The sequence below is a fragment of the Pieris napi genome, chromosome 7 (assembly GCF_905475465.1).
Source record: "Pieris napi chromosome 7, ilPieNapi1.2, whole genome shotgun sequence".
Lineage (NCBI taxonomy): Eukaryota > Metazoa > Arthropoda > Insecta > Lepidoptera > Pieridae > Pieris > Pieris napi.
The window spans coordinates 4,343,395-4,357,845 of record NC_062240.1 but is presented as its reverse complement, the minus strand read 5'-3'; the positions used below and the strand labels follow the sequence as shown (position 1 = coordinate 4,357,845).

The following is a 14,451-nucleotide window of genomic DNA, read 5'->3' as shown; positions in this document are numbered from 1 at the left end:
TTTTAAGTTAGATCATACTGCACACAGTGTCCAAATTTGATAGATATCGGTTGAGGTTGTTGAGGAGTTCATAGCGGACAAACAACGTGAGACGTAATTTATATATATTAAGATTACTAGCAGACCGGCCAAGCGTTGCTGTGACTAAGGTTTTTGTTATATTACATAGTAGTAAACTATTCAAAGGAAACGGCAGGAGAACAACAGTCATGGGGATCACCATGCTTTTTTGGTTGTTATGCCATTAAATTGTAGCTTATGTGAAACGATGGTACTTTCAACACAGCGCCATCTGTTAGAATTGTGTCAAATAATAAACAAATAATTTGCAATAAAATTACATTGCGGGTATAAATTGAGATGTAAGCTATCCTATATTTTAAGTTGGATCAAACTACACACAGTGTGCAAATTTGATTGATATCGGTTCGGTAGTTTAGGAGTCCATAGCGGACAAACAACGTGACACGTAATTTATATATATGTATTAAGATATTAAGATTAAAATATCCCTTATATTTTAATACAATTCAAAACGCTTAAGGTATAGGTTAATGTTACAAGAAGGTCATAAATTTTATAGTTAAGACACCCACTTAGGTTAAACAGAACATGTTGGGAAAACGCCAACTAAATATGTGTATATTACAGTTAAGGAAAACTTTGAGTGTATGTAAATTGTTACATGTAAAACTAGTAAGCTAGAGTTAGACGTCCCTACTCATAAATGTACGTCAGTCAACTGTAATGTAAAGGCTTTATCATGAACGTACTGATTCTAAAAAAGCCGACCACGTATTTGCGACTCTTCTGTCAGTGTGTATGATGAATGGCGGTATTACTTAGCATCAGATGAGCCGGCTCGTCTGCCCTTATTTGTAAAATAAATCTGGCTCAAACTACCTAACCAATTGACCTAGTCCCATGCTAAGCTGGTGAAGCTTGTGTTATGGGTACTAGGCAACCAATATACATACATATTATAGATAGATAGACATATAAATACATATTTAAATACCGAAGACCCAAGCACAGCACCAAATGCTCATCACATCGATGTTGGTCTCAGCCGGGGATCGAACCCGGGACCCATGGATTTGCAGTCAGGGGTACTAACCACAAGACCAATGAGCCGTCTAAATGTTCTCAAAAAAATCGAGTCTTTATGATAGTACGATAACATCTTATTTTCAAGAATCGCAAAGATTCAGCTGAAGAGGATTTGTATATAGAATTCTAATGCTTTGGAATCTAGGCAGTCCAAGAGTTTGTAGGTTTAATAGAAATCGTGGAGTCAAGTCAGATATCCTCTTATACCAATTCAATAGAACGCACTGGATTGTACAGGCTCCTTAAACTGTTCAGCAAGTACAGTTTGCGAGTTTATTACATATTGATAGCTCCTAAATAAATATTTGTATTCGAATTTATTAAGTCTGGTTAAAAAAATTTAATTGACGATTCGAAGGTAAAAAAAAAATTCTTCGTATTTTGACAAAGAATTTAAACGTTGTATAAGCAATTATTAATCACCACATAAATCTTTTTAAGTAATATTTGATTGTATTAATTTTTATATCACTTTTCATTAAATTTAAATTTATTTTACCACATCGACTTTTTGTGGCTTTGGCATCTGTGCATATAAACATTTATTTATTGTAATAAGGGTAAGTGCGATTCATTACCGATTTGTGTACTAGTATGGAACGCACCGATTTATCCACACAGATAACACCGGCATTTGTTTGATTATCATTTGTTTTATCAATTAAAGGTCGAAGTGTTCGCTTACTTCTACTACTTAAATTAATTAATAATAAATAATTTATTTACGCACCTCATGTAATCATCAAGTACGAGAACATGCTACTTATAAGCTTCAAATTAGAAAATACGTAATAATAATATAAATTGTGTTTCTCTGAAAAAACACTAAAATACATTTTATTTTCCTTCCTTCCATTATTCACAATGAATCGTGTCATCGCTAACAAAACCAAACTCTCATTCTAATGACATATTTCTCAATGGCTAACCGCTTCTTTATTTTTACAAAAATAGGCTTAAGAATAATTAGAGTTTACCACCGTACACAACACATATACACACACATAAACACAAACATACATATAGTCACTTCAGCTTAACGTTTCCAATACCTATGAGGTACCTGCCAATACTCAGGAATCCTTAAAACACATCAATACAATTGAATGGGTATCAAAAGGAACTGAAACTAATATGTGTCGCTTTTGAAAAGGGTCTCTTCTATTGTCGTGAGATTTCATTAGTATCACTGTAGCTCTATTACGAGTTGACATAAAAACGTTGACGTAATAATATTCGTTAAAATGCATTAGAATTTTTTTTAATTGAAGATTGGAGTGTATAAAGGTCTTGAACTTCGTTACTTATTAAGAACATAAATAAATATGAGAATAAAATAAGTAATGATCACGTGACCATAAGCAAGTTAATACAATTCTCAATTTTAATTAACGACAGCGGATCACGACTGTCATAAAGTATTTTTGCCTCAAAACCTAGGGCGTTTTTTAAACATGCATTTGCCTAGAGTCACAAACAATTTATTCATAATTAATTTTATTTCGGTTAATTTAATTTTTTTTAATTTAAATTTATTGTTAAACCTTTAACCACTTCTTCATAAAAAAAGTGCGTGCTTACAAAGTACACATGTGAGAAGTGAAACTAAATTAGTTATTACTAAGGTAAAAGCCCCAATAGATGATTATGTACCAGTATTGTATTTGTATATCTATATTCACACTGTCTACACACTGTATACGCGCTAATGATAATATAAATAAATAAAAAATCTGCGTTTACTGCACAAGACTTTATGAGACAAAATTGCCATCTAAAGTTCTAATATGTAACTACTAAACGAATACATCAACCAATAGCGTGTATTTTTTCTCGATCTCCTTCAATCTTTCTCACTATAGCTCTCTCCTACCTCTCGCTCCATGGCTATTTGCTTCATGCTACGTTCGCCCTTTCTCACTCTCTCACAATCGGTCTCAATCGCTCTCTCCCTTTTCTCTCTCCTCTCAATCTACGTGACGCTAAAATTATTATTATTTCGTTTTATCCTTAAAAATTTAACCCTCATGCGCCTAAAGAAGTTTCACTTCAAATAGATAGTCTAATTGCACTATATACTATTTCGTGTATTTCTATCAAATTGTGTTTACGCTGTAATCAAAAGAGACAGATGAGTAGGTACTTTAATAAAAGCGGTTAGTGTTTTCGTAATTAATATTTGAATAGACTTATATAGGTAGGTTTAAACACATAATTCAATTAATAATTTTGTAAAGATAGCCTGGTGTTTCATAGGCTGTACATACTTAATTAGTTTTATCATAATTAATTTCAAACAAACTATGGCGTATGGACCGCCGCTTAAGAATATTTGCGACAATCTCTCATATGATTTTTCAATTCCAAATTGAATCTGTTTCATTCAAAGATCAGTTAAAAAGAGTGACGACGCACTTTGAAGGTATAGAGGTTTTTATTTGTAATCTTGTTATTACTAATTTAGGGTAAGTTATAGCATGTGTCTATCCGATAATATGTTAACATGGACCGATTTAACGCATTATCACCTACTTATTTTATTGGTTCTATGCAATTTCATTTTTTGTTATCGGATATCAGGCATTCCGCAGTCCTGGTATATAGGTAGACCAGAAGAACTTAAATTTCCTGGTGAAACAATTTTCTGGTGTATCTAATTGAAATTAAATTATTTTAAAAAATAATTTAATTTCAATTTAATTATTTTAAATTTTAAAAAATTATTTTTAATATTATAAATTTTTCAAATTGTTTAATAATTAATTCAAGAGGATGGAGGTTTAGGATCTACTGTGTAGTATTTGGCAGGATAAGATTACTATATAGTTTGTATTTGTACAATACTCAGACTACTTACTTTTTAAATGTAAACCTAAAATGGGAAAGGATGGAGCAGTGTTGGCCTAGTAGGTTCAGTGTGCGACTCTCATCCCTGAGGTCGTAGGTTCCATCGTGTGTATGTATATGTATACCAATGGGCTTTCTGTCTATGTGCGTATTTAAACACTTGTACTGTGAAGGAAAACATTGTGAGAAAACCGGCTTGCCTTAGACGGAAAAATCGATCGCTGTGAACTTTCTATTTAGAATAACAACAAATGATCACGAAAGATATTTGAATCCCAAACCGTTTAGATTTTTTCTGATGTCTGAGACTTTCATTATATTTTAGTTAGACAATGTGAAAACATACTATCTTATTTAATTAAAGTCCACACTTAGTTTTGTAATAAAGTTTATTTAAAGAAAATTTCAAACATTTTATATAGGTTAACAAATTCAAAAGGAAAAAATGGGCAAGTCGTATGTATGTAAAATAAAATATTCCTTAATGTGTAATGAAACCATTAGTTTTAACTGATGTTATAAATTGTACATTATTTATCTCATCAAAAGTATTGTTTAATAATGTTTGTTACCCAAGAATGCATTTGAGTTAATTGCATTTTCAATTAATATTCATTGCGTATCTTAAAAAAACAATTATTATCTTATTCCAAAACGTTTATTAATATCGAACAGTATTAACCCAATAAAACAAGTTTCGATTGACATTTAAAAATGCGGGTATTAAGGTATTATTTTAGTTAGACTTTAGTTAGCCAGTACTAATTTGAACTAGTTAGGAATAAGACTTACAAAATGATATTAATTATAACCATTTTCGTTTGTGTATTTGTGACTGTTATATACTATTTTAATGTGAACAAAAATTATTGGAAAATTAGAAATGTGGTGCAAGTGAACTACGCTGCATGGGACTTTTTACTTGGAAAGTGTTCGTTGCCAGAAGTTTATAGAAATATTTATAACGCGTATCCAAATGAAAACTATGTTGGGATGTTCTTCAATTCAAAACCTGTACTTGTTTTGAAAAATTTGGAAGATATTCGAGCTGTTTTGAAAGATTCACACTGCTTTCACTCCCGTGGTTATTATGTAAATGATAAAGAAGACTTGATAGATAACTTACTTTTAATGAATGATTATCAACGCTGGAAGCTGGTCAGACAGAATATTACACCAGTTTTCACTATTAAAAAGTTGAAAAGTATGTCGCATTCAATATACCAATGTTCGGACAGTTTGATTGATTATATAAAGAATTATCAAAGCGAGAAAAATAAGAGTGTATATGAAAAATTTAATTTTGTTGCTATTGGATCATCAATATTTGGATTAGACTTTATAACAAAAAATGCATTACAATCGCCAATCGTAAATGCGCTTTGTAAACCACTCCCATTTTTTCATCGATGTTTATTTTCATTAAAACTGATTATTAGCATCCAATTTCCAATACTGCTTAAGGTTCTAAATATAAAAATATTTGATGATTACAAAAATCTTATATTGGAAGTTATACAAAAAGTCAGTAAATGTCGTCAACAGACGCCTGGAAAAAGGGACGACTATATAGATATGTATATGGAAATACAAAGTGATGAATCGATTCAAGATGCATCAGGTTATAAAGTAAATATTGATCAGTTTGTGGCTTCCCAAGCATTTTCGTTTTTTGTGGCCGGCGTCGAAACGACAGCAAGCGCTGTCGATTATACATTATTGGAATTAGCAAACAACAAACACATTTTGCAGAAGGTTCATAAGGAAATTGACGAAATATTTCATAAATATAAGGAACTTAACTACAACAATGTCGAATCTATGGAATACCTAGACATGGTTCTCAGTGAAGCTTTGAGGAAATATCCTCCGATTGGATCTATGCAACGAATGGCAACTGAAGATGCAATTTTGCCATCAAATTTAAAAGTTAACAAAGGTATTTATGTCATTATTCCGATATACGCGTTGCATATGGATTCCAAATATTTCGAGGAGCCAGACAAATTCGACCCAGAAAGATTTTCTTCGGACAACATTAATAAAATTAAAAAGTACACTTATTTGCCATTTAGTGAAGGAAATCGTATCTGTATTGGTAAGTATTTCAATGAACTTATTTTTCGATATAACATAATTACGGTATCAATGATAAATGTCCTTTTAGCCTTGTTTAGTTAATAAAAGGTGACAAGACAAAAGTTACACTGGCTATTCTGCGTTTATGGTACAGGTTAATAATATGTACTTCATTTTACTTAAACAAATTTCCTAACAACCTTATTTGAAAAATAAGTTTTTAAATATGGTTTGAACGTGTAATATATAACATTGAATATCACAAGTGAAAAACATAAGTGACTGAAAAATACCATTAACGATGACAATATCATTTAGTAGTTTATTGTTACAATAATAATTTATATTTTCAAAAAAAAAATATTGTAAAACAAAAACTTGGCGATTAAAAAGAGTGGCGGAGAGTTAATTGCCAGTTATTCTTTTCCGTTCTACGCCCTTGATTTGAGAACTGGCAGGAAATGTAAAATTAGAAGCATTTAATGTATATTTCTTTTTTTTTTGACGTTCATAAGTGTACATTGTGTTACCTACATTAATAAATGGTTTTTGTTTGTTTGTTTGACTGATATAAATTAGTAAATAATTGACATGAATTGTCAAACAATTGATACATTAATAAAAACGCAAACGAAACTTTTGTTTCAGGTGCAAAGTACGCGCGGCTTCATATGAAAATTATGCTCGCTGTTCTGTTGCGAGAATTCACTTTAAAAAGTTGTATGTATAGGGTTACAACATTCGAGCCTAATTTATTTACGCTAAGCAATTCAAGTGTACAATATGAGTTGATTCCCAGGCACAAAAGAGTATAAAAATGATATAAGAGAAAAATAGAATTATGGTGTATAAAAAAACCAAATTCATTAACTATGTACAGTATACACTTAATAAACGTCAATAGTGGATGGTTCTTTATATTTTAATAAAATAACTAGAAATCCAACTTTTCTATGTAAACCAGTCCCAAGGCTTGGTCAATTGGTCATGGGATGCCTTTACTCAAATTAATAAGAGACAAAAGTTATCAAATAAGAAAATTGACGTATAATTCAGTTTGTGTGCCACCGATTTTCTATGTAAAGTTATTAATTGTTACCGTCCCACTGAGCCTAAATAAGTTTCATATATTCTCAGTTAAGTTTGACTTTGTAATTATAAATGGCGATGTCTGGTGAGGGGTGGATCCTGGAGATCATGACCCCTTCTGGGGCCTGGACATGGTATCGCTTTATAACCATTTTTTTATTGATATTATAATAAACGAGCTTTTTTAAGGCGGCAAAGGTATAAAATAAGAAAATGTGAATTGGTTGTTTGAAATGTTAGATGAAAAAGACATGTACAATACTAAAAGTTATTACATATTTGACATAAAAATCTCAGTTTCAAGTTTCGCACTTTTAAGTACCTTCATTTGACTTTAGGTTTTTAAATATATGTGTGATTTGTTTTTAAAATGATATCTGAATCAAATGTTGGAAACTATCTTTTTATAATAGTTTATTAAAAATTATCATTCCTTGAAAAAAAACGTCGAATTAAATTATTGTTCTTACATAAAAAGTCGATATTATAACAGAATTGTTTAAATATTTCTTCCAATGCATATTCCAGGAATTAATAAGGAATTGCAAGCGTAGCTGTAAATAATAACAATAGGAGTCAACACTTGATATAACACAAAAATAAACCAGACCCTTATTTATCTAATATGTGAAAAATTCAATAAAAACTTTGTAATTATTTATCAATATTCCTTGCAGCCTCCAGTATTTAAAACATAAAAAATAAAACAATTAATTTATTTCAATTATTACATTAAATAGTGTTTTGTGTTTGTTTAATCATAATTAAAAAATCATTATATGTAATTTTAATTAATTAAATAATTTATATAAACGTGTGTTTTATTTTTTTGTTGTTTAGATTAAAACCTTAAAACGATTTTTAATGATGTAAACTCTGGTGGTGGTACCACTTAACATCAGATGAGATTCCTTTTCATGTGTTCCATGTTCTATAAACAAATGCGATGAATTGAAGGTCTCAGGTGTTATAAATGGTGAAATAGTAAGTAAAAGTTACTGAAGGTACAAAATATAAACGTAGAAGGTAGTCAAGTAGTGGGTCCGCGAAAAAAGGGTTTTTAAAAACTTAAAGTTAAAATGAGTACAACCGGTCCGATTTGAGGTCCGTTTAATACTAAATATTACAAGTGTTCTATTATATTTATATCCTATTCTTAAAGGCCTACGTGATCGTTCTGCTGATACATTGTTCTCACACTCTACAAGGAAACGTTACTTAGTAAGAACTAAGAGTGGTTCGTAGAATCATGTAACAGCATTTCGGCTAATGAAATATAAAGGATCTTTGTACTACTATGTTGCAATGGTTTTTGTTTATATAAAATATAATTATCCTATGGTGGTGACACACGGGGTTATATAACTAGGTACAAAATATAACGTAACCCATTAGGAGATTTTGTGATTTATACTTAAAATCATTTAAAATTTGAAATGATGTGTCGAACTAATTTACAACCATTTTTATATACTTTAAAAAGTCTCAACTGTTTTATCGAAACACAAAAACTTTTTTTCTTTATAAATTCTACCAATATCTGCCTGTATCAATAGACCACTAGAATTTATTCGTTAGCTCCCATTATATTTGCATACATCTACACTATATTTTTAAAGAATATTTCACAGTAAATATTTCTACAAAACGGTTTTAGATTATCGAGAATCAAATCGATATTAACTCATACTCAAGGCTGATGTGATATTACGTTTTTAAGTCGAAGGAGAATTCATTTCTAACCTACTTTAATTTTTATTGATCAAAAGTGCATATTATCATGAAAATGTCTTCGGAAATCTATAATTTTGTTTGAATGTATATTAATTTATCTTTTCATGGAAACGCAGCGTACTATTTTTTTTTTAACTTGTATCATATAAGTACTTTGAAAAGAGCTCAGTCAGATATCATTTGGATATGGATAAAATCCAGCAGTTTCTTGGTGTGCTTCTTAGAATCCTAGACAATGATGAAATAAAGATGCAAATCTAATGACTTAGCGCAGAGGTATTATCGTTACCCATGAGATTTATTTGAGGTAAGATTATTGGTATTTGAAAAAAATCTAATAAGTCTGAAAAGATCACACAATCATTTTGAAGAGACTCACAAAATACATTTGTTTCAAAACCTTGCGCGTTTTCTTAAACATGCATTCACGCTAGGTTTTAAAGTCACAAACGATTTAATCGAAATTAATTAATTTATGATTGAAATTAATGAATGAGATTTCAATAAATTATTTTGCATAAAATATAAAATACTAATATTTCATAAATTCTCTTTACGAAATTTCAATTTTAAAAATAGAATTTGTATAAGTCATAAGGTAATTCGCCCTTCTCTCACTTTCTCTCAATCGGTCTCAATCGCTCTCTCCCTTTTTTTCGACAAAAACGCTGAACATATTATATGTAATATTATTAATATTGCGTTTCATCCGTAAAATGTTACCCTCATGCGCCTAAAATAGTTTCACTTCAAAAATACGTCTAAATACACTAAGCAGTCATTTTACAATTTGGCATTCTAATAAACAATAAACTGCAAGCTCCCTCCTTATCAGAATGCCAAATCGTAAAATGACTGCTTTACGACTGATTTGAGCGCGACTGCCGATGCGAAAACCGCTGTGAGAGTTCGAAAAGTGAGTTACAGAATCGCAAGTGCAGTGGCTGCACGCGTAAAAATATTCGTATTATTATATGTATATTTTGTATTTATGTATTCGAAACAACGATCTCAGGGATGACAATCGCACGCTGAAGCCACTAAGCCAACACTGCTCGACTCAACCTACATAGTAATATTAAAAAGAAAATTAAAACAAATTTAAAAGTTTGGAGTAGAAATTAATTATTATTCGTGTGTGTAATTAGTCATTACTAACATTGTAGAAACTATTTCCGTTAGTGTAAATATTAATTACATTTATACATGGAAAACTAAACTTTCATTATTTGGTGAATAAAAATTCTTGTTGCTAACTGGTAACAACGGTCTTATCGCTAACAAGTGATGTCTTACAGTCAGCTCTAGAAAATAAAAATGATATTTAATGGACACAGAGGATTGTTAACCTAGGCACGCTTCTTATCCCCCAGGTTTGAAGAACCTGCAACAAACATTACTAGCCACTTCAATGATGGTTACGGGAACCTTGAGAGGGGTTTAAACCAATCTCAAAATTACCTTTTGGATTGCAAAAGGATGGATATTCAGATCTACTGTGTAGTATTTGTAAGATAAGATTACTACATAGTCTGTATGTCTTGTTAATCTAAATAAACAACCCTTTGATTATTTTTAAATGTAAACCTAAAATGGGAATGGATGGAGCAGATTTGGCCTAGTGGCTTGAGTATGCGACTCTCATCACTGAGATCGTAGGTTCCATCATGTGTATGTGTACCAATGGGCTTTCTATCTATGTGCGTATTTAACACTTGTAATGTGAAGGAAAACATTGTGAGGAAACCGCCTTGGCTTAGACCTATAAGTCGATGGCTGTCAACTTTCATTAAGAAGAAACAACAAATGGTTACGTAAGAAATCTGAAGCACAAACCGTAAAGATTTTTAGATGTCTAACCGTAAAAACATTTATTATATTTATGTTAGATAATGTGCAAACATTAGATTTTAAAGTTAAGAAAATAACATAAGTAATATAAAAGTAACTTAAATAGATAAAATATTTCCTAAATGCCTAAAGAAACTATTAGTTATAAATTGAACGTTATCTATACCATCAAAAGAATTGTTTAATAACATTTTTTAGCCAAACATGCTGTATTTCAGTTAATATTTTTTCCGTGTCTTAGAAAACAAATTATTAGCTAATTCCAAAACGTTAATTAATATTGAACAGTATTAACCGAATAAAACGTTATGATTGACAATTAAAAAAGCGGGTGTTGAGGTATACTTTAACTAGCCAGTACTAATTTGAACTAATTGGGAATATAACTTACAAAATGATATTAATTATAACCATCTTCGTTTGTAGTCTTGTTACTGTTATATACTATTATAATGTTAATAAAAATTATTGGAAAATAAGAAATGTGGTGCAAGTGAACTACGCTGCATGGGACTTTTTACTTGGAAAGTGTTCTTTGCCAGAAGTTTATAGAAATATTTATAACGCGTATCCAAGTGAAAACTATGTCGGGATGTACTTAAATTCAAAACCTGTACTTGTTTTGAAAAATTTGGAAGATATTCGAGCTGTTTTGAAAGATTCACACTGCTTTCACTCCCGTGGGTATTATCTTAATGATAAAGAAGACTTGATAGATAACTTACTTTTCATGAATGATTATCAACGCTGGAAGCTGGTCAGACAGAAAATTACACCAGTTTTCACTAATAAAAAGTTGAAAAGTATGTCACATTCAATATACCAATGTTCAGACAATTTAATTGATTATATAAAGAATTATCATTGCGAGAAAAATAAGAGTGTATATGAAAAATTTAATTTTGTTGCTATCGGATCAGCAATATTTGGATTAGACTTTGTAACAAAAAATGCATTACAATCGCCAATCGTAAATGCGCTTTGTAAACCACTCCCATTTTTTCATCGATGTTTATTTTCTTTAAAACTGATTATTAGCATCCAATTTCCAATACTGCTTAAGGTTCTCAATATAAGAATATTTGATGATTACAAAAATCTTATATTGGAAGTTATACAAAAAGTCAGTAAATGTCGTCAACAGACGCCTGGAAAAAGGGACGACTATATAGATATGTATATGGAAATACAAAATGATGAATCGATTCAAGATGCATCAGGTTATAAAGTAAATATCGATCAGTTTGTGGCTTCCCAAGCATTTTCGTTTTTTGTGGCCGGCGTCGAAACGACAGCAAGTGCTGTAGATTATACATTATTAGAATTAGCAAACAACAAACACATTTTGCAGAAGGTTCATAAGGAAATTGACGGAATATTTCATGAATATAAGGAACTTAACTACAACAATGTCAAATCTATGAAATACCTAAACATGGTTCTCAGTGAAGCTTTGAGGAAATATCCTCCGATTGGGTCTATGCAACGAATGGCAACTGAAGATGCAATCTTGCCGTCGAATTTAAAAGTTAACAAAGGTATTTATGTCATTATCCCGATATACGCATTGCATATGGATGCCAAGTATTTCGAGGAGCCAGACATATTCGACCCAGAAAGGTTTTCTTCGGACAACATTAATGAAATTAAAAAGTACACTTATTTGCCATTTAGTGAAGGAAATCGTGTCTGTATTGGTAAGTATTTCAATGAACTTATTTATCGATATAACATAATTACGGTATCAATGATAAATGTCCTTTTAGCATTGTTTAGTTAATGAAAGGTGAAAAGACATCATTACAAGGTGACAAGACAAAAGTTACACTGGCTATTCTGAACAGGTTAATAATATGTACTTCTCATTTTATTTAAACAAATTTCCTAACAACCTTATTTGAAAAATAAGTTTTTAAATATGGTTTGAACGTGTAATATATAACATTGAATATCACAAGTGAAAACATAAGTGACTGAAAAATACCATTAACAATGATAATATCATTTTCAATATCATTTAGTTGTTTATTGTTACAATAATAATTTATATTTTCAAAAAAAATTATTGTAAAACAAAAACTTGGCGATTAAAAAGAGTGGCGGAGAGTTAATTGCCAGTTATTCTCTTCCGTTCTACGCCCTTGATTTGAGAACTGGCAGTAAATGTAAAATTAGAAGCATTTAATGTATATTTCTTTTTTTTTGACGTTCATAAGTGTACATTGTGTTACCTACATTAATAAATGGTTTTTGTTTGTTTGTTTGACTGATATAAATTAGTAAATAATTGACATGAATTGTCAAAAAATTGATACATCAATAAAAACGCAAACGAAACTTTTGTTTCAGGTGCAAAGTACGCGCGGCTTCATATGAAAATTATGCTCGCTGTTCTGTTGCGAGAATTCACTTTAAAAAGTTGTATGTATAGGGTTACAACATTCGAGCCTAATTTATTTACGCTAAGCAATTCAAGTGTACAATATGAGTTGATTCCCAGGCACAAAAGAGTATAAAAATGATATAAGAGAAAAATAGAATTATGGTGTATAAAAAAACCAAATTCATTAACTATGTACAGTGTACTCTTAATAAACGTCAATAGTGGATGGTTCTTTATATTTTATTTTATTTTCATTATATTTTAATAAAATAACTAGAAATCCAACTTTTCTATGTAAAAAAAAAATGGCATGCCTTTACTCAAATTAATAAGAGATAAAAAGTTATGAAATAAGAAAATTGACGTATAATTCAGTTTGTGTGCCACCGATTTTCTATGTAAAGTTATTAATTGTTACCGTCCCACTGAGCCTAAATAAGTTTCATATATTCTCAGATAAGTTTGACTTTGTTATTATAAATGGCGATGTCTGGTCAAGGGTGGATCCTGGGGATCATGACCCCTTGTGGGGCCTGGACAGGGTATCGCTGTATAACCATGTTTTTATTGATATTGTAATAAAATAGCTTTTTTAAGGCGGCAATTCAAGGAATATAAGAAAATGTGAATTGGTTGTTTGAAATGTTAGATGAAAAAGACATGTACAATACTAAAAGTTATTACATATTTGACATAAAAATCTCAGTTTCAAGTTTCGCACTTTTAAGTACCTTCATTTGACTTTAGGTTTTTAAATATATGTGTGATTTGTTTTTAAAATGATATCTGAATCAAATGTTGGAAACTATCTTTTTATAATAGTTTATTAAAAATTATCTTTCCTTGAAAAAAAACGTCGAATTAAATTACTGTTCTGACATAAAAAGTCGATATTATAACAGAATTGTTTAAATATTTCTTCCAATGCATATTCCAGGAATTAATAAGGAATTGCAAGCGTAGCTGTAAATAATAACAATAGGAGTCAACACTTGATATAACACAAAAATAAACCAGACCCTTATTTATCTAATATGTGAAAAATTCAATAAAAACTTTGTAATTATTTATCAATATTCCTTGCAGCCTCCAGTATTTAAAACATAAAAAATAAAACAATTAATTTATTTCAATTATTACATTAAATAGTGTTGGTTTGTGTTTGTTTAATCATAATTAAAAAATCATTATATGTAATTTTAATTAATTAAATAATTTATATAACCGTGTGTTTTATTTTTTTGTTGTTTAGATTAAAACCTTAAAACGATTTTTAATGATGTAAACTCTGGTGGTGGTACCACTTAACATCAGATGAGATTCCTTTTCATGTGTTCCATGTTCTATAAACAAATGCG

The 14,451-nt window shown here is 30.2% G+C and overlaps 2 protein-coding genes across 2 annotated transcripts; both read left to right on the top strand.

The window, feature by feature from the left end:
* The first annotated feature begins 4,708 nt into the window (after positions 1-4,708).
* LOC125051411 (cytochrome P450 6j1-like) lies at positions 4,709-7,771 on the top strand. The gene is made up of 2 exons (XM_047651701.1): positions 4,709-6,055; positions 6,685-7,771. The coding sequence occupies exons 1-2, from the start codon at positions 4,753-4,755 to the stop codon at positions 6,849-6,851; spliced, it is 1,470 nt and encodes a 489-aa protein (XP_047507657.1). The 5' UTR covers positions 4,709-4,752; the 3' UTR covers positions 6,852-7,771.
* A 3,360-nt stretch (positions 7,772-11,131) lies between these two features.
* On the top strand, positions 11,132-13,315 carry LOC125051418 (cytochrome P450 6j1-like). The gene is made up of 2 exons (XM_047651714.1): positions 11,132-12,407; positions 13,060-13,315. The coding sequence occupies exons 1-2, from the start codon at positions 11,303-11,305 to the stop codon at positions 13,224-13,226; spliced, it is 1,272 nt and encodes a 423-aa protein (XP_047507670.1). The 5' UTR covers positions 11,132-11,302; the 3' UTR covers positions 13,227-13,315.
* The last annotated feature ends 1,136 nt before the right edge of the window (positions 13,316-14,451 follow it).